A 27612-nucleotide genomic window follows, 5' to 3' on the forward strand; every position below is an offset into this window, starting at 1 on the left:
TCAGGCATAGAGCTGACCTTAATAAGGAAGGGGTTTAAAGGGGGATTCACCTGATCACAACCTGGGAGACTTGCTAATTCTTAACCCACCGGCTTTAAAATCATCGTGTACCGCTGTCACAGGTTTTACAGATACATGGAAATGTTCCGAACGGCCTAGTTTGCTTATTTTAGAAATGTGTAATTTCTTTGCTGAAATAAAAAGTAAACAAGAAACACAGTTTGGTTTATGTAGTTTTCACTAGATGACGCTGGCTGTCTAGAAGGCGAGTTTTATTTCTTTATTTCAGTACAGAAGCGACATATTTCCAAAATAAGCAAACTAGGCCGTTTGAAAACACAGTTTGGTTTATGTAGTTTTCACTAGATGACGCTGGCTGTCTAGAAAGCGAGTTTTATTTCTTTATTTCAGTACAGAAGCGACATATTTCCAAAATAAGCAAACTAGGCCGTTTGAAGCGTTTTCGTGTAACTGCAAAACTTTTAAGTGCAGAGCAGTTTAGGGGCTCGCCTTGTTGTCGTAACTCGCTGTAACGCTCGATGTCAAGCGACTGCCGAAATGAGGCGGCGCAGCGAGATAACGGACCCAAGTAGAGCCCGACGTCCCGCAGATCTGGCTTCGAAAACCAAGCGGTTTAAATAGCCACAACCGTTCGAAACTCTTGAACCGCTGGCACTTCTCATACATCTCGAAGTTGTTTAGCGCAAAGAAAACTGCAGGTACATTTGAGGCAAAATATACGTAATTAACCGAAGCACCCGCGTTCATTTAGTTAGGAATGCTCGTCGGGTTGGTTTTTGCGATAGTAAGCGAAAAAAAAAAAGTGGCAGTGCAAAGCCCGCACGTGCGGGTGGAAAAGCAAGCACAGAAAGAACAGAACTCCCGCTGGCCCTGTTTCAGGCAGGGGACGCGCGAGCACTGCGAAGGCGGGAAATTTGAATTGCACTGGGTGGCAGCAGTGAGTGGATAACGGCGCTACAGCCCATTATGGCGAATCACTGCTCTGCACTTCCGACAGCTTTCACATTGCGTGGAACGGCTTTAATTTTTTTGTATAGGTGCCCGATGCTTTTTAAGCCCGTGAGTCATGTAGTACTAGTCCCATAGGAACGTTAGCAGGTAAGTATCCCTTGAATTAGAAGATGTCATGGGTCTTATCTAAGTACAAACTCAGCCTTGCCGGGGCTCGAGACCGGCCCCGTTCGCACCCAAACCCACGATTCTACCCTTAGGCTAGTGAGGCCGAACGGCGGAGTTTTTTATTATTTTTATTTTTTTATAGCATCTGCCAAGCTGCTATCGGTACTATCGGCGTCAAATGAAGCGCGAACACGAAAATGCGAACCAGAACGTGCAAAATTGAAAAATCCTGTTCGTAGAGTTCATATAATGGCACACTATTGGAATGTTTGGAAATTCACTTTTCTCAACTTTGTTTTTGTAACTAAGCCACGCGTCATTTCGGCTTGCATGGAAACAAATCGCGCTATTTGTGCGTTCAGGTTCATATTTTTGTGTTCGCGTTTCATTTGACGCCGATAGTACAAGTGCCGGGCTTGTACCTATGTGGGAACGAAATGTCGTACAAAAATGTTAATAATAAGTACGGTCTCCAGATCTTTCGTATTACCCTGAAAAATGCATTTCTAGCAATGCGTTCGGGTGTAGTAATGAAGCCCACGTTATAGAAGCTTCGTGTAACCGCTTTAACAGCAATGTAGGTATGCTGATCCTGGGCCATCATACTTCAATATCAGAATTTCTATATTGCGCCCTGAAAGAATTGTTTGCTCAGCAATGCATTTTTTGTATAGTCCTGAAGCCGTTTATGCAGTGTTTTAGGGAGGTGCATCAGGCCGTACGGCCTTCATTTTTCGATTTCATTGATTGTGGGTGTTTAACGCGCCGACGCAACGCAGACGATGAGGCGCGCCGTAGTGGGGGGCTCCGGATTAATTTTGACCACCTGGGGATCTTTAACGTGCGTCGAAATCTCGTACACATGGGCGTTTTTGCTTTTCGCCTCCATCAGAAAAGCGGCCGCCGCGGCCGGGAATCGAACCCGCGACCTTGTGCTCAGCAGCGCAACGCCTTAACCTTCATGTTTTCATAAAAGCGTCTTGCCCCCTGAAGAACATCTTCCTAGCAAAGCGTTTGTGTGCAGCGGCTTTGAAGGGGCTCGCTAAATAGCGCTAAAGGGGCCTTCCTACTTTGGTATCACACTGCTAACGCCTTCCCAGCAATGCATGTGCGTAGTGGTGAAGTCGACTTCACAGGGTCTTGGTGCATAGCAGAGCGGATTAATTACGCGCTTATTTGGCTATCTCCCCCTGGAAATTTCTGCTTCCCAGGCGGAAATTTTGTTTTGCCTACGGTGTCAAAACGTTGCATACGGCAATATAGTGGCTAGCCCGGTCTGTACACGCGTTGTTTGGGCCCTGTCTCGGAAGGGCGAGTGCCTTTTTGGTGTCTCCGTATCCTTGCAGCCCTGCCTTGAATGTGAACATATTCGACAGAACTCTGTCTAGTTGGGTTAAACTTGAGGAAGAGGCAAATACACCAACCAAGGGCGTTTATTGAAAGCGGTCCCTGCCTTGTTTATCTTTGAGAAAACTCATCCCCCTTCTCCCATTTCGTCTGCAGGGCCGGAGCGGGGGCTGCCGGACATGACGGCCCTGAGCCGAATCGACGAGGACACCATCAACAACAACCTGAGGGCGCGCTACAGGAGAGACAAGATATACGTATCCTTTAACTGCGCGCTGCCCCAACCCGCCGCCCCTTACTTCTCGGTGTTACGGTAAGTGCTCCCGGGCTCGCTCGGGGAGTGCCCGTGTCGCCCTCTTCTTTTTTTTCCCCGGCTTTCCTGAGGGTCGCGAGGCCGAAGGCGGCGCTTTGCATTTCCGGTCGCCTCTCTGGACTCGCGCCCCGGTTTCCTGAGGGCCGCAGCCCTTCTGCGCGCACTTCCGAGCCTTGGAGGATATTGCATGGGAAGAGCCCCGACGCGTGGGCGCAGCAGCAGCAGTGTGTTTCCTTCTTGCACGAGGGAGCCGCAACGTTTTTTGCGCTGACACACATACGCATACACACAGATATACGCACACACATGCATACATAAGTACATACGTACGTGCATGCATGCATGCATCCATCCGTACATACATACATGCACACACATACATACATACATACATACATACATACATACATACATACATACATACATGCATACATACATGCATACGTGCATACATCAATAAAACTTGGAAAATGGTAGGAAACAAGAAAAGAAAACTTCGAACGTCGTTCTGGAGGCTTAAATAAAGTTTATCCAATCCAATTCGAACACGGTAGCGACTTGAAGAAAGGTAGAGACTTGCCTTCGTACGAAGGCAAGTCTCTTTACTGAAACGGTGGCAACAATTGAGGTTAAAGTTCTCGAAGTTTTTGATAACTTCGAACCTTGTTCGAAGTTTTTTTTTTTTACACGCATGCATACATGCATTCATACATGCATCCATACATAGAGAGAGGAAACGGTGAAGCTTGGAAGATGGCGGGCAAGCAGCTACAAAACAGAACTGATAAAGACCAGTCCTTTTTTTCGGAACCCGACTGAGGATGCTCCTCTGTCCAAATTTTTGTACGAGTGGGGGCCCATAAAGGGGGGGGGATATTCAAGTTTCTGGAGTATAGCATACACGGGTTCAGCGGCACGGGGTTATCAGGGAACATGCGCGGGCGTCAAAATTTCGGCCAAGCGCTAGCGCCTTCACTCTTCCCCCCCCCCCCCCTTCCCCCTCTTTGCCGTGCCATCTGCTAAGCGAGAGAAGCTATCAGGGCGTGCGGCGTACAAGGTGAGACTGCAAGCATGCTTTGGGTAACGCGCAATGGTTTAGGCAAGAGCTGGAGCCCGAAATGCTTCAACGTGATTGGTAAGGGCGTATCGCTTGTCAAAAGTTAGTTTGCCTCAGTTATACTCTCCCTCATTTCATATTTGTCTTTACATTTCTGCGCTTCAACTTCACATCGAACAGCGCAGCCGTTAAAACCGTTACAGCGGCTTCCATCTCGGCGCGAAAGCTCTGCGGGGAAGCCAGATTTACAGTTTCGCAATGTATCAGCGCCCGGCGTGCGTGCCTCATTCTCCCTCGGGCTGCCCGGCTGCGTTCCGATGCGCAGCAGTCGATACCTTAGGTGCTGGCGGCGTTATTTTTGGCTGGGCGCCGATCGTTAGGCTCCTCTGCTCCTGACTACTCCGCTAACCTTGCCTCTTACGTGGTCTCTATGGGGGAGGGGGGATTTTTGGCGGCGCCCTTAAGAGTTTCCGTCACCTGCCCACCCTCCCCTGCGAAAATGTAGGGAAGTATAAATCTGAAGTAGTTTCACGTTAAGAAGCATTTTCTTAAATGTGTGGGGTTGCAAACATGTTCCTTCCACAATTAACTGATGCGCAGACCGGCGTCGTGATTACCCCCCCCCCCCCTTTTTTTTTTCTATTTCCAACCTGGGCACTGCAGCACAATTCGGTATTCCTGTACGGGCCATGATAGAAACCTGTGGACTAATTGAGCCACCTAGTGTTCAAATAATTTATGTTTCTTGCGCGCATAATCAGAACAGACAAATTTTAGCTCGTTTGCACCGCGATGTATGCAGGGCGTACATATGCAGTACATAGGAATGATATTACGCATCACTGGTGGCGTCACTTCCGATTCTGACATCACTGATGGTGTCACTTCTATAGCGACGCACTGTTGCAAGCGACGTCAGTGACGTCACTTCCTGCGATCATGTGGTAGGCCACGTACGTAACGTGTCCTTGACATAGGTCGGCAAAACAGAAAGAACTCACTCAAACTCAATCACAATTTTTTTCATTCACGCTGTACTCAATCAAACTCAGACTCAAAAAGTTCGTCTGTTCACAAAATCACTCGTACTCACTCATCAAATACTCATTTGTAATCGTACTCACTTGTACTCAAACTCATTTGTCCTCACGAGTATTCGTACTGAATCTGTACTCATGAGTACTGAATCTGTACTCATGAGTACTCACTCTGTACTCATGAGTACTCAATCTGTACTCATGAGTACTACTCATTCTGCACTCATGAGTACTACTCATTCTGCACTCATGAGTACTCAATCTGTAATCATGAGTACTCAAATTGTATTACTCACGAATAACCAACTTATCTGCACTGTTAGCTAGGTCGTAGCTCGAATGAAAAACTAAGTAGAAAAAATAAATTGTTTAATTGATTAGAAAAACACAGGTTACATATAAATCAGGACAGAGGAAGAAAACGTCTGTCGCGGTGCACTGTCGTTGGGCGACTTACTGCGCGAAGGCAAGTACATGAGAAAGCGAAACGGAACGTAAGCACTCGCGTTGCGTCTGGCGTCTCCTCTTGTTCTCAGGCCGGGTCTGGCTCAGGGGAGCTCGGGGCTTAACGGTGCAGCCGTGGCCGTAAACTGCGTTTTTCTGCGTGTCTTCGGGTGGCAGCTTTTGTCGTCCGTTTTCTTGTTTGCACTACTGTTTGCACTACTGTACTCAGGAGTGCATATACTCAAGAGTGCAAGCACTCGCAAAAACAGTATTTATGAGTATTGTACTCATGAGTGCTGTGTACTCATGAGTACACAGTACTCATGAGTACTGTGTACTCGTGAGTACTCATACTCGTGAGTACTCAAACTCATGAGTACTCATACTCATGAGTAGTGTACTCATGAGTACTGTACTCACGAGTAGTGGACTTACCCCTGTACTCACTCGTCATCGTACTCACTGTTTTTTTCTAGGTGTGTGATCACTCATCATCATACTCACTCGTGAGTTTGAGTACAAATGAGTACAAATGAGTGTACTCACGAGTGAGTACGCCGACCTATGGTCCTTGATGGCTTCGCTGCTTCAGCATTTTTTATTTCCCTTGCAGTGGAGCAAGCAAAACTTCAGCGGTGCGTTTTTTTCCCCTTCTGAAGCATCTTCGTCTTACTGCAAAACTGACGACTAGCCCGACTAAGCACACTACAGAACGCTGCAGTCGAATGGAGAGAGGGAAAAAAGAGAGGTGCTGTCAGATAATAACATCGCCGTTTTTAGGGGCGAATGCACTTCGGGGCTGGGACTGCTGGCGTCTCCCGTCGTTGTCGTCGTCGTCGTAATCGTAGTTTCCTGTAGTCACGGTACTAAAAAAACCGGGAAACTCGTTTACGCCTCGCGCTAGAACGTATGGCGTACTAAAAAAAAACAAAAAACAAAAAACAAAAAACAAAGAACAAAAACGAGACACTCGTCTACGCATCGCGCTGGAGCGCTTCGTAACGCGTACTCAAAGAACACCGGAACACTCTCCTGCATGCTTCGCCTCGCCCCAGGTTTCACGTTAGTGGAGATGGCCCGGGATTTTTCTTTTATGTTAGAGGGAGACTGCCCTGACTGTTCCATGTGCGTCGAACAAACACAATAAAGTTTTTTTTTTCTCTTCAACTCGTACTAACCAGCAAATTGAAATGCATTCACCGCGTAGTAAGCAGAAAAAAAGAGAAAATTCAAGCTACAATGCGTGTACGGCGTCGCTTTGAAGAGAGCAAACTCATAAGCGATGCACAAGACCGCCGTGATGGAGGCGTCGCGCGGTATTAAAGGGACGGCGCTGTGAGGCCTGTGCACCACGCAGAAAAATACCATATTAGACAGTACAATATGGTTTTTGTCCACCAAGAAAATAGGGCAACTTGAGAGCAGGCGCTGTGCAATATCCAGGAAAGCAGATCTACGAGGTCATCGACAATTTCTTGCTCGTGTTCGCACTTGCGCCTGCACTACATGTAGTTTTCTGTTGTTTTACTTGTTTTTGCGCTGTGCGCAGCTAGGCTTCGAGTTATTCATGATGATGGAAGCAGTGCATTCTTGTGACTCTCATCCGTCCTCTTTATTGCTGTAGATAAATAGATTGGTTGTTGGGGAGAGAAAATCGCCCGAGCCGGTTATTTGGACCGGAAATGCGCTTCAGAATAAGAATAAGACCTGGATATAACGGAGTAGGGTAATATAGACCAAGATAAAAACGAAGAGTCGGCTGTGTTCTGCGTGGCATCGGCGTGGCGGTTAAGTTACCCATCTCTGGGTTCGCTTCTCGTCTCCACCACGTCTTTATTCTCTTTTTTAAATTCTTTTTTTTTTTTTTTGCTAAGTGCAGTGGCGTTGGTTTTCGGCACAATCCGCCGATCCCAACGCCGCGTTTTTCGCCTCACGGGACACATAATACTTTCGCATTAAAAAAAAATAATAAAAACAGCAGCGCAGACGACAAAGTACGGAAGACAAAACTTATAGGACGCGAAAGGGAAAGCCCAGCTATATAGTTACGACAGCTTTGGCACTGCTTCGCTTATACACTGCCCCGGCTTTACTTGTTGCGCTTGCGCAAGGGTCCGAGACAATGCGAGAGTCGCCGGGGGGGATCGCGTTTCCCGCGCTTTTGGGGGGAGATTTTTTTCGGTCGTCTGCAACAACCCTCATTTAACGCAACGCCCGAGAGGAGTTGCAGACTCTGCCGCCCGGATGATGGCATCGCTTCATTTATCTTTGCAGCGCTTCTTTTCCCGTCGGGGAGATTTTCGAAGGCCCTGATTTCTCGCCGCATTCGTCCGCGCACGGCGACGGCTTGCGAAAGCGCAGTGCCCCGCGGAAACGGGGGAAAAAAAAAGAAAAGAAACGCCGTCTAGCGGGGCCCGTTTCGAAATTCGGCGCGCCGCGCTTCCTTCGCTGCGTAACCGTCTCTCCGCCTCCCCATTCTCCGTCGAGATTGGGGGAACCTGGGATCGCCTGATATGCTTCTCGAGAGTACAGAGCGCTGTGCGGATATACGAGAAACGTGTGTTCGCTAATGGCTCAATCAGCTCCCAAGTCGGATGCGTAGTAAATCGCCAGCACGTGTATGGAAGTGGGTCGATTTCCTATACTCCTACATGTTCGGCCAACCGAAGGCGCCACGAGCGAACTGCGCACCTGTACTTTACTAGCTTTGAAGGAAAAAAAGCCTCTGGGCCGTGTCATTCTGGGCTATTCTATGAGGGTGGGAGTGCCCGACGTTGATTTATGATAGGCACGAGCCTATTTCATAGTTTGCCCTATCTGCTTCAATTTTTGTTGAAATAAAGTAGTGATCCACTCGCAATGTTTTAGAATTAATTGCGTTCATCTACGCACTTGCCATTTCGTATTATTTGTCACAATTTTTCGACTACTACCGATGAGACTTCTCGCTCGACGGGCAGGACCTCTGAGTGCGTGTGCCGAAAACGCCCTCGGTGTGAGTGCAATCTTTGCGCTTCGGTGTGAGTGCATTCGTGTTTGCTGTCCGAGGGGCTTTTTTTGGCGAGTGTACTCGGCGTAAGTGCACTTGGCTCGTTTAACGGGGAATGTTAGCTTTTCGATACTAATCCACGTTGAACATTGGAAGATTTTCCACAAATCGATAGGGGCTGCGCACCGTGGGCTAGGGACACACCTGGTTGTTTGCTGGCTATGCTCGGGTAGGAGTTAAGAACGGCAACGGAAGTTGCCGCTGTGCCTCATCACAGCAACCGGATGTTACTCCGCGCGGCTCAAGTAGTGCGTTACTGGGAATATTTTGAACACGGCACGAGCCGTTTCCGTGATTTTTTGGACGTAGTATGCTTATAAACTACTTCAGCGACGACAAACAAACTACGGGAGAAAAGGCAGACGATATCACGCATTCATAGCAGTCTCATTTCAAAACGAGCTGTTGCCGCTATAGCTTACTGCCATGCTCGTTGTCTTTGTTCACTCGGACGTTGCGTTCAATTTGTGACGCCGAAATTCGTGCACTCTCCCTGCTAGATTGTCTCCAAAGTTCGGTTACATCGATAATGACGCCATTCGCAGAGTTCGCTATCTTATGCGACTTTAACTGACAACTGACCAGGGTCACATGGTGCTATAATGTATCCGAAAGTCGACAGCAGGAATTCCATCAATTCACCAAACAATCTTTCTTTACAGGAGACGAAACACGAACGCGTAATACCAGCAGGTGAAAATAAATGTTTTTTCTAGCTGGATTACTGAACCAGAAATTTCTTCTAGCTAGAAATATTCTAGCTAGAAATGGTAGAATTTCTAGCTAGAAATTCAGTTTCTAGTTTATTTCTAGCTGGATTGAGATTTACTTACAGTTAGCATTTGTCGATCCAGATAGAAGAAAAAAAAAAAAAAACCCGCAAGCTGGAAATAATTGTCTCTAGCTATAGACTAAGAATTTTTCTAGTTAGAAGCTGTCGATTCTAGCTAGAATCTAATAATCTAGTCAGAAGTGAAGCCGGAAATCATGATTTCTTGCTAGAAATGCTCTTTCCATTTTCACGGGGAAGCGAAAACATGACAAATGCAGCCAAACGGCTACAAAGGGAAGTTGAACAGCTTTCTCAGAAACTTCGCAGTAAAAGAAAATTCTTCCTGGTCCTTTGTAGCCTGCATTTCAGATGAATGACACATTTTCACTTCGCAGAAACGCACTCTGCCTGAGGGTTTCCCTGAAACTGGTCGATTAACGCATACGTGATAATTTCGGTTAATGAATCTTACATACTACGTTGCGGGTCGGAATTCTGGAACGCCGTCCGTGGCAAGGGGAACAGGCGCTCAACGCCTTAAGCTTTCATGTCGTCCGCGCTGCGCCACATGCATAAAACGTGTACTGCCTTTAGCCTTGTGACCATTAATGGCGTAATGTGACGGTGAACAATTACATGCGTATGTAGACGGGACGAAGGACAGACGACGCGGTGCTGCAGAACAAACCTCGTTTCGTTTGGGTGCCTTTTTTTCAACATCGCGATATCACAACGACTATATTCGGGTAAAACTTAGAACGGCAACGATGATGATTATGGTTATTGCTATTGGTTTCCCCTTTGTAGCGGGGTGATGACGTGGCGTCTTACCAAATAGGACTGATACACAGATGTTTTATACTCTTGGTTTAATTCTATAGCTCTGCTTAGGGCAGGCACAAAAACTTATTAGGCGCAATTTTTTTTCCTGTTACAGGTGGTAACTGTCGTAGGCAATATTTACATCTCTGCTTTTCGTCCACCAGCATTCTAATCTTCTTTTTGTCGCCCCGGCAGCCTTGAAATTAACTTCCTCGGTGCTACCCTTAAATCCTAGGGCTCCTGGAAGCCGAATATTTCCCTCATGTAGATTTGGATGGATACCCTCGCATTCTAACACTATGTGCCGCATAGTTTCTGTTTCTTTTCCGCAGGCCACGCATACTCCATCATTTTGTGAATGCTTCCCCACAAAGCTCTTAGTTCGCAGGCGACCTGCTCTAGCCTCAAAAAGCAAAGCACTGCCGTGGGAATTATCGTAGAAATTTTCCTTTATGATGTCCAATTTCTCCTCCCTGTACATCTCTAACGACGTTTTAGCTTCCATTTTTTTTCTCTCCAGTTATCCGTTTCTATCTGCTTAGCCTCTTTTTTGGTTACCTTGGCTGTTTTAGATTATCCACTGTTCTTTCCGTATTTTATCGTTAGCCTTCTAGTCTTCCTTAACCACTGCGTGCCCACGCTTTTCAAGTATAAGTACCTAAAAACCTTAGCCGCCCACCTTCGTTGATCCATTGCTCTCAGCCTCCTCTCAAGACATATTTTACTCTGCGCCTATCGAACTTCAAACAACGCCCAGCCCATATCTCCTTGCACTGCTTCGTTAGTTGTTTTTCCATGCGCGTCTAAGGCCTATGCGCGCCTAAGGCACGGCTGTGCTTTCTGCTGTGCCTCATCACCGCAGCCGGATGTTACTCCGCGCGGCGCAAGTAGTGCGTTGCTGGGAATTTTTATGACCATGTCACGAGCCGTTTTCGTATTTTTTTGGACTTTATATGCTTATTAACTACTGCAGCGACGACAAACAAAATACGTGAGAAAAGGCAGACGATATCGCGCATTAATAGCAGTCTCCTTTCAAAACGCGCACGCCCATTGACATCCGGGTACGTCGCTCAGGCGGAGTGATACCGTACATGAGCTATTGCCGCTCTTAACTTGTTCCCGAGTATAGTGCACCTTGCACCGCTTCTTTGAGTTAATGGGTTGCGCACAACACTCAAAAGTGAAAGCCTCGGAGCGGGAAAGCTTGGGAGTAGAGCTTCGTGTAGTGCCGTATGTTCGCCTATCTTGTGGCAGTAACGTAAATACAGGTTTGGCGCTGTGCGCCTCTACTGGCGATGTCCGTGCTAAGGTGACGTGGTACCCATGTACAGACCCGTATGTTGAGTGGCAGTAAAGGCGGCAGAGCAAAAGGTGCGGAGTTCGCCCCGTTCTTTTACCTGGTATTCGTTCCGCAGTTGCCGATCGTACATAGCGCTTGCGCATGGAAAACGTCATAAAGTTTCTGTGCGAGCTTTTCCTAAAACATTTATAAACGAATAGCTGATACACAAAGCACTTCCAAAGCAATGGCAACAAACGTAGAGTTTTCAGCGGCGTTTACTTGCAGATTTGGCCAAGCCGAGTCGCTGTGTGCCTTGTAAATTTTTCTGCCTTTTTTTCGACCTTTTTTCTTTTTGACTTTTTGAATGTTTCCGACCTTTTTGTGGGGCCGGAAGGTTTGATTGAACTATACAGAGCTTGCTGAACGGGGACAAAATGAGCAACGTACACCCCCCCCCCCCCCCTTCTTCCTTAGCCTTATTGCTGGAAGAAGCTTGTTGCTTGAGCAGTGAAGCTTTTTAAATAAAACAGACGGAGCAGCAAGGAAGATATTTAAATGTGACCACTCAGGTCGAGCGCTGGATGTCCGGCGCTCGTTACCTTGTGGTCTCTCCTTTAGAATATCACTTACTGCGCTATGTTAATACGCTTCACTGCTCCAGTAGCCAGTAGTTAGCATTACTGCATTAAGAAGCCTATTATGTTTCCTGGATTCTTGGTCTTGAAGCGTGACTCGCTCGACATGTTGCCAAGAGCAGTGCTAAGTGCTGCTTCAGCGTCGCACGGAAAGGGAAATTCCTTAAACTGTCGACCATCAGGACCCAAAAATTAAACGGTCTAATGTGAAACGAGGGCGCCTACAGCTTACTATATAAAGCCTCCCAGAAAATGGTTTTTACTGCTGCTTTGCGGGCTGTGCGCATGATTGAACTCGTTCGAACCGTCGTTTGCAGATCGAGTTAATCGACGCGCGCGTTCCAAGAAATTTCGGAACTATCCGCGGCAGGTTCTTGGCGGGTGCTTAAGCATGGATTCGTCTTTGGAGCCCCGTTTAGACACCGCTTTTGGTGCTTCTTGGTGCTATGCTGAGGCATCTTCGTTTGCTTTAGAGGAGTAATTAAGTAACGCTCGCGCTCAACAGCGCCATCCACTGCGCTGGGTTTTTACGATGTGCGAAGCGTCGCGTAAAAAGACTCACGACGTCAGCTACAAGAATAATGACGCGGTGTAGCAGCCGATAGCGCTAGTCAGAGTCTTTTTCTTTGTGTTTTGTTTCTCGCGCGATATCATTCTTTTGCACACGGCGCGCATCCGATCCGAGGCCCACGCTATGGCGCTCGGCCGCTGAGGTCACGCTCTCCCTCTGCGCATGCGCGGCTGCGGAAGCTTCGTCCTGGCGGGTTGGAATCCGGCGGGTTTGAGTCTACCCCCAACAGCGATGTGTGGGCGTCTTCCGGGACCTTAGTGCAGCCGTGTGGAAAAGTTGAGTTAACCGAGGTCGAATTAAATGGTGAATAATTGGGTTTCAGGTCTAAGAGCACTATTTGGTACACAAACTCATAATACAGTTCATCATCATAGTAGGTGATGACCTTAAACTATGCAGCCCGTAGCACGAACCTTACGCGGTACTGTACAAGTATTTGCTTTTACACGGATGCTACGTTTTCCCGGGCTCTGTTCAGTTTTGCTATACTTTGCGACGATCCGCAGAACCTCTTCATTAATTTGCCGTACAGAGCTCGGGCTGCTCCGCATGTGTGTGCCAGGATTATTCAAATCACCCATCCCGTACTTACTACACAAGCTTACCAACGTTTAGCATGAAGGCGTCTGAAAATTGGAGTTGTGCGAATATTCGGAACTTCGCATACTTCGTGAGTGTACCGTGTTTGCTATTCGGTTCGATTCGCAGCGCAGTTTTACTATTCGAAAAAAAAAGTTGTCTGTGGTTTGGCGGCTTCTTCAGACAAACTCGTACCCGAACCCCGTCGCGTATAGTCATTGTTAACCTGGACAGTTTTCAGATAAATGTCGGAGATGTAAGGAACGGGCCGATCTTGCACATATATTATGGGCATGTCCTCAGGCGACTCCTCAGAGCCGCAAATTTAGCAGTTATGAGCAGTGGGAGACCGTACTGCTCAGCTCAGACCCGGCGGATCAAGTCTGGGCCATCCAGTTAGCCGAAGGCGCTGCTAGGACCCAAGGGCTCCTGGCCGACGCCTAGGGTGGAGGTCTAGCTCTCCTCCACAAACTGGACAAATAAAAGTTATTTCTCTCTCTCTCAAATTGAGCAGTAAAAGCGGACTTTGCCGCACGACATGCGAACTTTCAAGCTTCACCGCACGACATGTTCTGTTGGGTTGGCGTTCTTGCACGACGTTTAAGCTGTGCAAGAACGCCTAACGCGTGTAAACCTTGCGCGAAACAAGTGTATGGTGATAACCTTGGTGTGTGTTAGCTGAGGTATCGCTACTTGCGCAAAATTTATGGGCAGAATAGCAGTTTCCTGTCAATGTTGCGGTATGAGTGAGGAACCAATCTCTATTACTTGTTGTCAATGCTTGCTGTATGGTCACAACAGCCACTAGCGTGCCCAGTCTATTTTCAGTTAGTGCAGGAGCTGCAACAAATCATACTTCCTCATTTGTATAATGTTAAAGGACCTGAACTTCTTCATGACAATGTATGCCAAATTTTTATCCCACTGCTTTGCCATCTTGTCTTAACCTTTTATCTTTTGCGCCATTTTCCTACCGTTAACGTTAACACTCACATGTCTTAAGTCGTCATTGTCATTGTTTTTTTGTAGCTACGTTTTGGGAACTCTACACACACTAAAGCAAATTTATTGAAAATATTTTATTCGATTCGCAGCTAGTTTTTTTTTTTTTTTCAATTCGGATTAGAGAATATTTGATTCGATCCGCGGTCAGCTTTCATTTCTCGTATTCGATTCGCAGTAACAAATTTGATATTTGCACAGCTCCGATAATCGCTCAGCACAACTAAGTGCATCTTGGATGTAAATAACGTCTTGGCTCCAAGTTTACCGCAGCGGGCGCCGCGCTATCGCTAGAGGCGCTACCGCCGCGTTCCCGTGGTCTTCTTTAGGACTAAATCTAATTAGCCGCGGTGCGCTGTGCTGCTCCGCAAAGGACGAGTGTTTTCTGACGTTAATTACGCTTGCCGGGGGTGGGCGGAGCTCTCTAATTGCCCAAGTTAATGGAAGCAGACTTGGCGAGCTTTCACTGCCACCAGGGTCGTGGGCCAAATGTGGTTAAGTGTGGTTAAATGTGGCATCTGCTTTTGTTCTGAAAACGGGGGCAAATACGTCGCCCACATGGGCGTGCATGCAGGTCTTTAGCAAGCTGACGTGATGCATGACTGCCTGAGGATTCTGAAGAAATGCGCCGAGCAATAAATGTCGCCTTAGTAAAATCAGTTTACACACTTGTAATGCTGATTCATCATCAATATCAGCCTGTCTACGCCCACTGCAAGGCAAAGGCCTCTCCCATAGACCTCCAATTATCCCAGTCCAGTGCTAACGGCGACCAATTTATCCCCGCAAACTTCTTGATCTCATCTGCCCATCTAACTTTCTGCCGCCCCCTGCAACGCTTGCCTTCTCTAGGGATCCACTCTGTTACCCTTAATGACTAGCGGTTATCTTGCCTTCGCATTACATGTCCTGCTCATGTCCATTTCTTCTTCTTAATTTCTATAATATGTCCTTAACACGCGTTGGTTTTCTGACCCACTCCGCTTTCTTCTTGTCCCTTAATGTTACACCCATCATCTTCCGTTCCATTGCTCACTGAGTCGTCCTCAATTTAAGTTGAACCCTTTTAGTGAGCCCCCCATGTTTCTGCCTCGTAGGTGAATACCGGTAAGATGCAGCTGTCATACACTTTCTTCTTCAGGGAAAATGGTAGGCTGCCATTCATTATCTGAGAATACCTGCCGAATGCACTGCACCTCATTCTTGCGCTTCTAATTATCTTTGCCTCATGGTTGCTGATTATAGTGGGGTAAATTTGTCTGTTCCAGGGCGTGAAAACGGTTTCCGTACACGCCCAGTGCGTTCGCCCGCGAACAGTGGTGTTGCAGGAGATTTTGGCTTCGCTTATATCTGAACGCCCCTCTAAGGGTAACCACCTGGTGATAAGCAAGTTTGCCGTTGCCTTTTATCCTACTGTATTTTAACACGAAAGTGTTTTATTCCCGGATACAGAATGATTTCACTGACGTCATATCCGTCACGGAAGTGACGCCAGTACAACGTAGCAAGCGGCCTGTTAAGGGTGCACCCCTGCACAGAGGGTCTGCTTGCGGGGAAGCAACCTTTAGCACTAAAGAGTAGTTATACCTAGGGTTGTTTGTTTTCGGGTTTTATATATTCTAACATGAGTGTTATGTCGTATACACTATCCGTCACGGAAATGACGCCAGTACACGTTTGTCGAAGCGACCCTCCAGCAGGACGGCGCTCGCCAAGCACACCCACACGACAACCGCCGCCGTCCCACAAATCATGCCCGGCAGCAGATTTCGCTGCGCATTTCTCTTTAGTGTTTTACCGATTACTGTGACAGATGAATCAATCACGGTTTCTTAATACTGGCGGATTTCTCTCTGGCAAAGGTTGTTTCAAACTCGGCGCTCCAAACTGAAGAAGGGGAATATTTTGATATGGAGTTCGGCTAAGTGCGCTGATGGCAACAAAGCTACATTACCAACCTTCAGCCTTCAAATACTGTTTAAATTTATAACGAATGAAAGCTCGATTGTGACGTGTCTGTGGGGCTGTTTCTATATAAAGGTGTAGCAATATAAGCGACGAAGTTAATTTCAATAGTTTGTGAGAGGAGTCTCCTGGTTCATTCTCTCAAATCTGGGAAGTGGCAAATAAATTGTTTTTTTATACCTTCGCTCGGCTGCACATGCGCCGTCATACCGTTGACGCACAGCGGCAGCCACATGGCGAAAGACACGCCGAGAAGTAGAAGACATAGTGACAACTGGAGCTGTAGACGTCATGCGCCTGACCACCAGATGCCGCTGCGATTTCGTTCGCCTCGACACCTCCAGACTCGTATGCAGCCGAAGGCGGCCAGAAGCGTGGTTCTATCTCACAGGAACAAGAACGACCAGTGACGAGCTTTTCTAAACACTCGTTTAATCTTTTTCGCTGTTTAGTGTCGTATGCCCGAATTTAATCCAAGAGAACCGTTGAGCATCTGCTGGGAGACCAATGTCTCACAAAAGGCAATTTTTTCGTGTCCGTAGGTTCGTCGAAATTCAGAAATTGCTAGCCGAATGTTGCCAGTTGTTAGGCCATGCTGGTCATGCCAGCCGGTTAGCCCTTGGCTAAGATTTTTTTTAAATTTGCAACTGAATTTTTAAGCACAAATTTGTCCGCCCAGGAGCAGCAGGGGAGTGGCGAAAAACGTTCCGAAGGGGTAGCGTGTGCTTCAGCTATGGGAATGGTAAACTCGGTACTAGGCTATCGGAGAGCCTATGCGTAGGGACATTTTCGACTGCCGCAGGAGGCTTTAGGCATCGAGCAGAAGATATTTTTTGCTTTTGTTTTTTGTAGCCGGCGGGTGCTGGCATGGTTTGTTTGACTCAATTTCCCTTGAGCAGTAGGTGCAACCAATACTTAAAGGCAGCGAAGAGCTACTTCTTTCGTCCTCTCCTAGAGCCAGATTTTACTGCAATGTCTTCAGTGGAGCCCATGCATAATATTTCCCTTGCCAGTATTCCACAGATGAGGGCCAGACGAGGGAGCTGGTCTCAGAAGGCCACCACCGCTGGACGAGACGCCTTGCCACCTAGTTCGATACCGGACACTAAGACAGGGGATATGGGCAGCGCTTGACCTCTAAGTACGCCGGGGTTTGGCCTTTGCATGCGCTCTAATCGAAATCTTCCTCACTGATCTTGGGCATTGCGCGTCGGAAAGACAGCACCCTCCTGGCAGAAGACTTCGGGTACACCTCATTGAATCCAGACTTGTGGCTCTCCGTCGCCTCGTTGCTTCTAGAGGGCACACAGTCGGGAAAAAGAGGTGACGAGGCGTCAAATTTGATATCATCCAGAGCCAGCGAGACGGGCACCTCGCTGTGAAGACTCCAGCTCATCGGACCGCCAGGAGTAGGCGCGCGTTCGACCTGCGGTTCGCTCGGAGCCTGGTCGTTGTAGCAGGCGGCATGGTTAGAGGCGTAATACACGGTGCGATGTGGGGGTGCGGACGCAGCAGAGGAAGCCGACGATGTGTCCTCGGCGGCGTTGGACGAGGTTGTCGCTGTCTTAGAAGATTCTTCGCTCGAGCTGGTGGTGCATAGTCCTGCGTTGCTGAATCCAATGTCGTTGGAGCCTGAGCAAACGTGATGTTCCGACGCTCCGGACCCAGACAGCAGGGGCTTAAGCACGACGATGTCTTCGTGGAGCCTGGCAGCGGCGTCTTCTGTGCCCAGTTGGTCGTTGCGAGGCGGGTCAATCAGTAATTGATACCCCTTGGCCATCGTCTCACGCTCAGAATTTGTGGGTTCCATCGCACGCTCCAAGGCCGTGCTCATTGGCGTCCAGTCGACCGCCTCCTGCGGCCTCATAAAAAATGGCTTCTGTGACGTAAACGCCCGGGCATGCCGCTGGTCTCTGACAAAGAAAGGCTTGATCGGAGCGCACCGCCTAGCCAAGTCGTCTTCTCTCTCGGAAAACGGCGTCAGAGGCCAGGACGTGTCGTGGGAGGATAGTTCGCCGGGATCCTTGGTGTGGAGGGCGTTCGCAGGGCCTGCTATGGCCGTTCCGTCGGAGAAAAAATTGCGCACGTTTCTGCGCCGAAACTTGCGCGCTTCATCGGACATCGCGGTCGGGGTAAGCACGTTACCATCCGAGAAGGGTGTTCGCGCTCTGGCCCAAAGGCACGGCTGGGGTGGAGACTTTAGGAGGTCGTAGTTTCGCTCGGGCTCGGTCGGGGATCCGATGTCCAGAGGGCGCCCTTGGCCGCCCTTCTCAGCGTCATCGCGTTTCGCCTGCAACGACCGAAGGAATTCCGGAAGGGTGTTGGAGACATCCATCTGGTAGACTTCTGCCGTGGCCATACTCTTAGCTTTCTCGTCAACCGTCGGAAGCTGCACCTGGGGGCCGAGCCTTGTCGCACGGCTGACGTCTACCGACTTCGTCGATGGAGTCTCCTCTGTGATATCCAAAAAGAACTGCGACCTGTTGGTGGCGTCAATTTCTGCTGCTGCGTCGGCGTTCCTGCCGGCTTCTTCGACCGCGGTCACCTCCTGGTACCCGCGGTCATCGTGGAAACCGAGGACGCTGTTCGTGTTATTGTTGTAGTCGGTGATAGCGGGGCTGAATACATCGTCCGCGTTGTCAGGTGGCAGGAACGCCGCGTTGGAGGTAATTTGGAACAGATCGAGAGGACCCGCGTTGTCATCGACATCTTCGCTGGACATCTGCGAGAAGAGGAAATTGATGAAGGACTTCTCGTCCACGCTCGGAGGCACCGAGCCGCTGGTAGTGGCTTCTTGCTGTGGTCCGGATAGCTGGGCGACGGGGTTCAGTGGTAGTTCAAAGGGAGACTTGTGAGTCATCGGGAACTGGATGTTGTCCCCGCAGAGTAAGTCCAGCGGCGAGTCCTGCTGTGGCGCGCCGACGCTTTGGTGGCTGGGCGAGAGTAAGCCGTCGAAGGGCCCTCCGGGAATTTCCTTGTGCTGATTGAGGAAGTCGTGATTGAGCAAGCCGTAGCTCGCCGAAGCGTCAGTCGGATGCTTGTGGCCCATGGCGACGCCCAAGTTCGGTTGCCCGGCGCCCTGCTGATGAACAACCGCGTTGTAAGCTTGCAGGATGTCGTGGTATATGTTTTGCATGGCGAAGACTGGTTCCACGTTATCCATTACAGGGTCGACGCTGGAGTGGGGCGTTGAAAAAACGTCGAAGCTGGGTCGAAAGTCGATGACGTCGTACTGGCTTCTCGGGTACGCGGTGGACTCCTCGCTCGAGCTAGTTTCTTCCTGTTGCGCCGCTGCCGCGGTCTCTGTCGGGCTTGTGCCGCTGCTGTTCCTGTTGCTGGCGTCCTCACTGTCGCCTGGCTGTGACGACGACGACGTGGCTTCGGTGGTGGTTGCCTGAGAGGTTGCCTCCATCAGCTCTTCCAGTTCGCTCGGCCGGGAGGACTCGGTCGTCTCCTGCGAATAACGTCGATGCTCTAAGCCACAGGAATCACGGCCTTGTGCCGCTTAACTTGTACTTCCATCTGCGCAACGAATACATTCATGCCTTAGGCTTTTTAAGGTGTCCTATTAGGCCGATCCTCTAACTAGCATCAGTTGAAACAAGCATTGTAATATATGATCCCGTTTACTCAAGATATATGGCTCTTATGACTCGAAGTTATGCACTTCCATACGAAGTTGATTTCTTACAAGTGCGTGTAGTGATGTGTTCAGTACGTATGAATAATATGAATATTGTTGCTTAGTAATAAAGGGATAGACAACCGATTTTTGTGGAGCCCGTTACCATCTAGCTCTTATGAAAGCCAGCGTTTTATATAGTGAGGTAATCACAAGGAACTTCTGAATAAATTGGCCGGAATAATCTTAATTTTGCACCAAATTTTCTGAGGTCTGAAAGGCTCAGACGTGGTGCCTGAACGTGACACTACCGTATACGTATACGAAGGCCGTAGATAGAGCGGACGCGCGCGCTCGGTTGCTCCATCGGTTTCGGTGCGTGATTCAAAAACCGCGTAACAGGGTAGGAAAGAGTGCATTTTATTATTGTTTAATATGGGGACACGTTTCTGAATGCCTCTTTTAATCTCACATACAGTTAAAAGTATTCTGCCGCACTGTCATGGTTGCCAGCATCCGTTTTGGCAGCATACGTAAGGCTGGTAGGTCTAGAAATTCTGCTTACAAACGTTGTATACTCGGTGACAACTTAAGAACGGCACCGGAAGTTGCCGCTGTGCCTTTTCACTGTAGCCGGATGTTTCTCCGCGCGGCGCAAGTAGGGCGTTACTGGGAATATTTTGAACATGGCGTGAGCCGTTCCCGTGATTTTTTGGACTTAACATGCTTATAAACGACTCCAGTGACGATAAACTGCGCGAGACAAGGCAGACGATATCACGCATTCATAGCAAACCCCTTTCAAAACGCGCGCGCACTGACGTCACGGGTCCGGCACTTTGGCGGAGTGATATGAGGTGGTGCCGTTCTTGAGTTGAACATTCGGGAAGGCGTCCCCGAACCGGGCTTCGTCGCCTCCGTCATATGTGGTAGCGTAGTGGACGAGCGACCAGTAAAAGTTGGTGCCTTGGTGTTGACAACAAGAAGATGGAGGCAAACCTAACTGGTTTATTCATGGCGAGAGGTGAACTGCGATGACACAGAAACAATACCCTTACGGGCAGAGTCACAGCAGGACTCGAGCAGAACAGTGCTCCTAACAGCAGCCCGTCTGCCAACGGCCACAGAAAGCACTTGGTTTATACACACAAGAAGTTACGGCTCTGACGCTTTCCTGGTGCTTTTGCACGCGGCACGAAAAGAGTACAGACACTCAGAAACACTCTTTCCAGAGTTCGTGAGGGCTGGCAGTAGTGGCGCAAATTTATCCTGAGAGAGGGGGAGAGTAGATCTCGGCGAGCAGCGTCCGCTTCGCCGGTGCACGTCTCAACACGAAGAACGGTTTGCTTCGTATTTTGCGACTGCCACGACTCGAGTCGTCGCTGGCGGGGCCTATTGTCAACATGATTTCGAGGAAGGCGGGCTTTCCGCAAGGCACAGGTGCACTACACGAAACTTGCAGCACGCGCAAACAGGGTAGCGGCGCGCTGAATCGTAACAGGCCCTATCATGCCGGAAAATAGTTTCGCTTCAAGATGTTTTAACTGAAGCCCTTTCATTTGGGATGAAAAGGGTATACTCCGCAAAAATCGGTTGTCCGTCATTAAAAAAAAAAAAAAACACTTGGCCCTAGAGCTTCCAAGGCAAACAAACGTAAAAATGAATTGCGGAGAGGAGAGTCCGGAAAACATGCTTACGCACTATCTAACGATTTCCACTGTGGAGTTTTCACACATTTCCTGTGTAATTTTCTGGTCTACGGGACCACTTATGCTCTCTAGCGTCCACTTGTAGCTAAATGATCTTCGCGCGAGTTGGCTCCTTGGTACTTAAGTTTTGTGTCTTTGTGGCACGTACATAATTTATTGCGTGACCTTTCGAGCTCATGCAACACCACCTAGGTGTTGTTGGCTCATGCCACGTTGGCAAAATCTAGGTGGTGTTGGCTCATGCCACGCTCATGGAAGATACTCCGTACCTGAGTCGACGGTTCGAGGCGTTTCTGGATGTCGTCGAGCGCTTCGGCAATGACGGCCCTCTCCAGCTCGCCCTCGGAGCTCTGCGACAGCCCGTGGCGTCGGTGGGCGTCCTCGACGGAGCGGCGCTCCAGCTCCGCGCGTGGCGCCGCCGCCTGCCAGGACGGCCAGCCGGCCGAGAAGGCGGCCACTGCGGTGTCGCTGGCGCCCCTTGCGCCGCCCCCGACCACGAGCGGCTGCAGCATGGGCGCGTCTTTGCACTCGAGGGCCTCCAGGGACGCGTCCAGGATGTGCTTGTCTGGCGGAGGCCTCGCGGGCTGCCCGGACACCGCCTGCCGGAGCGACGCGCGTTGTTTGGACCAGAGGTCTCGAAAGGGTTTTGAAGGTGTGTGTGTGTAAGGGGGGGGGGGGGTGGGGGGGGGGGGCGCTTGAGACAATCGACGACGATGGTGATTTTGTGGTTCTAGGAAGCACAGAGCTTTTGTAGCGTAAGCTACACTGGCCGAGGTTGAGCAGTTTCGCGTGGACCTTGAAGGGCGGTGCTGCGCAAGCGCGAGGAGAATTTTAATGGATTTGGATTGGATTGGATTGGATTAAATTGGATTGGATTGGGAATCCAATCCAATTGGAGTACGGTTGTGATGTTTTATATATTTATGCTAGCCCTCTACCCTATCCCCCTATTCCTATGTACTCTTTCCTTCCTATCCCACCTCCCCTACACCAGCAGGCGTTCCGGTGTCCGCCCCTAGGCGAGACAATTTACGCCTGTTGGTGGACCTTCCTTTCTTGTTTTTGTGCAATAAATACATACATACATACATAAAGAATTGACTCTGCGCATTCGCCGGTCTGCGCATTCCAGAGGAGTGACGTCATAGCCGCGGCAGACGCACTGGCGCCGGCGCGTGCCCAGCTGTGCGCCTCCGTTGCGCAGTAGCCAAGTCTTACGCTGCGCCGGAGCCGGTTGATAGCCGTTTCGCGTGGCTCCTGGAGAGCCGTGCTGCGCATGCGTGAGGAGCAGTGACTGGACTGGACTGGACCGGACTATAGATTGGACTGGATTGGTTTGAAAATCGAATTAGGAACAGTAATCATGATAATCAGCTAATCCTAGACAACCAGGAAACCTAAGAATAACCAGCTGGACCTTAGCTCACGCTACGTATATCCTGGCATAGCCGAGCTAAGCCACTGCTATTTTTTTCGGCGTCTGATATGTATAGTTTCTTTTCTTACTGAGGGTGGTTCTGCCTTTTCCAACTGGATCTTGAATCAAACACCACTTTAAGTAACACCTCTTTATCTACTTCAAATGTCCTGCATAATGTTAAAAGTTAGGTTATTTGTTTGGTTAGGGAAGAGCAATCGTAACCTCTGCCTGGCACTCGAACTACACTTGCAGCGCCTTCATGCGTTATACGATCGATAATTATTTTTTCGTTTGGGAGCCATGTCTAGTCGGGCCAATACCCGCGTGGCTGAGCCCCCTCTTTGACAACAAGGGGGGGGGGGGAAGGGGGCTCAGGACCCCTGACACCTCTTCCGGAGCCCCTGGTTTAGACTACGAGTCATTTTAGCCGTCACCTTAGCGTTAAATGTTTTATGAAGCAGAATACCAGAGCTGACGCGACCCATGCCCACCGGCATCCGCTAACAAGGAAGGTATCGGTAGGTCTCCAGACAAAATGGTGACTGGCCGTGAGTTTCCCTGGAATGAAAGCAAGCGCAGCGGTTCGAAAACAGCAGTTGGCAAGAGTGTGAGTTGCACTGTTCGCTGACTGCCAAAGGCACACGTCAGAACAGATTAGAGGCCTCCCGCGTAAGGTTTGCTACAGTGTAACTGAAGCCTTTTACTATTCGGGACATTCCTCAAAAGCTTGCCGCTGCACACAGGACAGTCTAGTTGTACGAAAAAGCCTTTTGCATTCGGCAATAAACATTTGAAAACTTAGTCCAGCTAATTATCAGGATTAAAGTGCCAACTTCGGGACGAAGGCGGATTCACTTTGACAGCTAAGAGATATTAGCAGCACTTTTATGAAAGACTCGTGGCGAGTCACTGCAGAACAAATGACTCTCCCAATGATTTCTTTTCCCACAAACTGCAACTCCATCCCTTGAAATCTCTAATCACACCATGCCAGCTATAGTTCATTCCACAAGCTACGTGCAGCACTGCGGAGGCTACATTGTTGTCAACACTCCACCGGCCCCTATCCTGAAGGAAGCGACAAAAGGCGCCGGGGCCTTGCGGTTCCAGCTGCCGAGAGGGGAGATGAAAATGTCCTTCCAAAGCCGCCTTCACGGTGAGTTAGGCGTGCTCAGAGGGCGGACTGTTGGCAACAATGCAGCCTCCACAGTGCTGCACCTAGCTTGTGGAATGAACTATATATAGCTACCACACCGTTGCTTCTGCTTTCTCGCCCCATTGTGTAGTTTCCATTCCGTTATTATCCATTTCACCGGTTATCTGTAAAAGATTGTGCACCCCTTGATGTGATTTGCAGCATGATGGAATATCTTATCGCTACGAGTATGCTGGCAGCAAACGGCTGAAAAGTTGAATGCAATCGCTGAACTGATCCACGCTGAAATCGACAGCACGTCACCTATGGAATTGTGACACGTGGTGGTGATGACATGACTTACAAGTCATTCTTCTGAGCATGACGCACAACTTTTTCATTTGCACCTGATTCTTGTGATTCTGAGTCAGGTTAATATTAACGAGTTTCATACTGTGAGCGCAAAACCTCGGCGGGTTTACAATGGGGGGGGGTAATGCGACGAACTTGGTGCAATCTCGTGACATCCTCAAGCACTTGCCTAAGCAGTCTTCTCATACTGTACATCATCATCATCATCATATTTACGCCCACTGCAGGGCAAAGGCCCCTCCCATAGATCTCCAAATATCCCGGTCCTGTGCTAACTGCGACCAATTCATCCCCGCAAACGTCTTGATCTCATCTGCCCATCTAACTTTCTGCCGCCCTCTGCCACGCTTTCCTTCTCTAGGGATCCACTCTGTTACCCTTATTGATTGATTGATTGATTGATTGATTGATTGATTGATTGATTGATTGATTGATTGATTGATTGATTGATTGATTGATTGATTGATTGATTGATTGATTGATTGATTGATTGATTGATTGATTGATGCAACGCAGGCGATGAGGCGCACCATAGTAGAGGGCTCCAGATTAATTTTGACCACCTCGGGATCTTTAACGTGCGCCGAAATCTCGTACACCCGGGCGTTTTTGCTTTTCGCTGTTACCCTTAATCACCAACGGTTATCTTGCCTTCGCATTACATGCCCTGCCCACGCCCATTTCTTGTTCTTAATTTCCACTAATATGTCCTTAACACGCGTTTGTTCCCTGACCCACTCCGCTCTTTTCTTGTCCCTTAACGTTACACCTATCTTCCATTTCATTGGTCGCTGAGTCGGCCTCAATACCTTATACAAGGTCCATGTAAACTTGTGGCGGGGACAAAAGTAGCAAGGTAGAGAGCTATTAGAAGCACTCGCCTGCAACGACGTCTGCCGGAGCGGCCGCGACTGCGCCACGCGGTCCTTGAAGTCGTCCCCCTGCAGCTCGGTGATGCTGCGCACGAAGTCTAGCACGACCTCCGGCGCGAAGGCGTCCCCGCGGCGCGGTCGGGGCAGCTGGTCTTGGAAGCACTCGAACAGCGCCTCGTCCAGCGGCGGCCGGTCGGTCTCGTCGCCACCGCGCTGCTCCATCTTGGTCCGGGGTGCGGTCGGTGGTCCCGGGGGGTTCAGCCGCAGCGGCCCGTCCATCGCCGGTGCCGGGCGCGGGCCGTCAGCGACCCGGGCGAGCGGCGCCGGCCGCGGCGGCTGCAAGACGGCCCATGGCCGTTCGGTCCACCCAGTTGATGCCGGCACCGCTCGACTCGTCCGCCGCACCCCTCCGGCCGCTGCCCTTCTCGTCCTCCTCTTCTGCCAAGCAGCTGGGGGTGGCCCGCAGGAAATGGTGCATACCCACTAAGCGGGATTAATGGCCAAGAAGAATTTTGGTTGTAAGAAGCCAATTTGATGAACGAGCAGAAGGGAGGGTTTAGTCGGCATGGTGAAGAGACAGAGAGAAAAGAAGAGGTGAGGAGCAGGAATGCAAGGATGATGGCGATGAGTAAACTTTATTTGAGACCAGGTGCTGATGTTAGGGCACCCGTCCGGTGGAAGGCTTCCTTAGTCCGGGATGGCTTGGGCTATCCCGGACTCGTGAGCGGCTTAGCATGGGAGCAGGAATCCAAAAAAAAAAAAAAAAGAAGTCAACCTGATCTGAATAACTCTAGCACGACAGACGAGCTCTTCTATGACAGTGGCCCGTGGACACCAGGGGTGGTGGTGACGATGATGATGATGATGCACTCAACGTGGTTGGCATGTACCCCCAACAGGGGATTGGCCGGGGTTAGAGCGCTGACTGTGCTCTGGTTGGGGCTGATAGGTGTAATATTTTAACTTAATTTCCATTCCAGGTCGATGACATTCCGCAGGGGAAACGTGGCCTTGTTGCTTCCGCAAGCATGAATTTTACAGCGAAGCTGAATATAACTAGTTTACCGTAGAATTTCCGCGTCCGTGGGCAAAAACTCCGAGCGTAAAAGCAGCCGGTCATTGCTTTTGATTGCCTATCTATCACCAGCATTTGTCAGCTGTCAGCATTCGCCGGGATGGTGGATGGTCGTTGTACGTGGTGTCGGTCGTACTCATGATGCCGTGTGTGTCTCGCAAACGCGAGAAAACGCACCGTGTCAGGTCGATGTTTACACTGGGATCGTGTGTGGCAAGCACGCGGACTCGCGGGCGGGTGGCATAGCTGTATACGTGCGCGTCTGCAAGATGAGGAAGTCGTTGACTGCGGTGATGTCATGGCGCACAGAACAACGATGCTGTGTAAAATGATTTACACCCTTTTCGTCTATAACTAACACCCTATTAAAAATAAAGGAAAACACAATTTGAAAGGGTGTATCTAGCGGTAAAACACCTTTTGAAGGGGTGTAGACTACAGTGTATTCTTGTGTTTTTGCTGGGGTGTAAGGGAGTTATAAACGACAAAACACCATAAAAAGTGTTTTATATTTTGTAGCACTACGCTACCTCGGGCAGTCTTCGCGGGGTAACCAGTTTTGCCCTTGAGAGCTAGAGGTCAAACCACACCCCCTTCCGCAAGCGCCCGGCACTGAGCAGTGGTCCGATGGCGGGGAGAGTTACGCGGCAGGGGATATATAGGCGAGGAGGGAACGGAGACGTGCGCGGGACCCGTGTCGCCACCTGACGGAGGAAGGCGAAGAGGCCGACGCTGCAGCGATAAGCGCGTACCACGAAGGAAGGCCAGGAGGCCACGTGTGGCGCAGAGCCGTGTGCGATGGAGGAAGACGAACATCAAGCTGTGATCGCTCGTACAGCGGCGAGGCTTAAACAACGCCGTGAGGCGAAAACAAGATTATGAATAAACAGTGTATTCATTGCAAACATGTTTGTATATCATTGAGAAACCACACCTCAAACTCCCTCGACAATGGGCCTAGCCAGGGCAGTGAAGCTTTCGCTGTGAACGAGGGTTAACCAAAGCTAAACCATATCAATTTTTTTTTATGTAGGGGGTAAGGGTGTTAGTCATACATAGTGATTTACAGTGACTTGGAATTGACGCCCACGGTGTATAAGATGTTGAAAGGCTCAGGACTGCAAGATTTGCGCGAAAGAGGCCTGCCTTTTTGGTTCATAAATAATACATTTTATGGGCAGACGTGTATTCCACTCTCGCCAACGTAGAACAGAGTAGGCATGCACCTGTTTTTGAGCAAAGATTTTGCGCATTTGGCTTTTCGCACAGCGGTGGAGTCGTGCAAGAAAGCTAACTAAAAAAACGTTTTGTTGTGCGGTGAAGTTAACAAATGCGCGTGTTCTGCGGTGCAGCCGAATTTTACTCCTTTAATACACGTAGTTTTGGGAT

General features: G+C 49.4%; 2 protein-coding genes across 2 annotated transcripts in view; one reads left to right on the plus strand and one right to left on the minus strand.

Moving 5' to 3' along the window:
• Positions 1 to 27612, plus strand: part of Myo81f (unconventional myosin 81F) — a 143664-nt gene that overhangs the window by 56075 nt on the left and 59977 nt on the right. Inside the window, exon 2 of the mRNA XM_077675357.1 lies at positions 2644 to 2744. Within this exon, the coding sequence (XP_077531483.1) occupies positions 2644 to 2744 (101 nt within the window). The remainder of the gene's footprint in view (positions 1 to 2643; positions 2745 to 27612) is intronic.
• Positions 16916 to 25427, minus strand: LOC144141668 (uncharacterized). The gene is made up of 3 exons (XM_077673200.1): positions 25154 to 25427; positions 21619 to 21983; positions 16916 to 19472 (listed from the first exon to the last, which is right to left on the minus strand). The coding sequence occupies exons 1-3, from the start codon at positions 25425 to 25427 to the stop codon at positions 17190 to 17192; spliced, it is 2922 nt and encodes a 973-aa protein (XP_077529326.1). The 3' UTR covers positions 16916 to 17189.

The sequence above is a fragment of the Haemaphysalis longicornis genome, unplaced genomic scaffold, assembly GCF_048455015.1.
Source record: "Haemaphysalis longicornis isolate Haplotype H1 unplaced genomic scaffold, Haemaphysalis longicornis Haplotype H1 scaffold_6, whole genome shotgun sequence".
Taxonomy (NCBI): Eukaryota; Metazoa; Arthropoda; class Arachnida; order Ixodida; family Ixodidae; genus Haemaphysalis; species Haemaphysalis longicornis.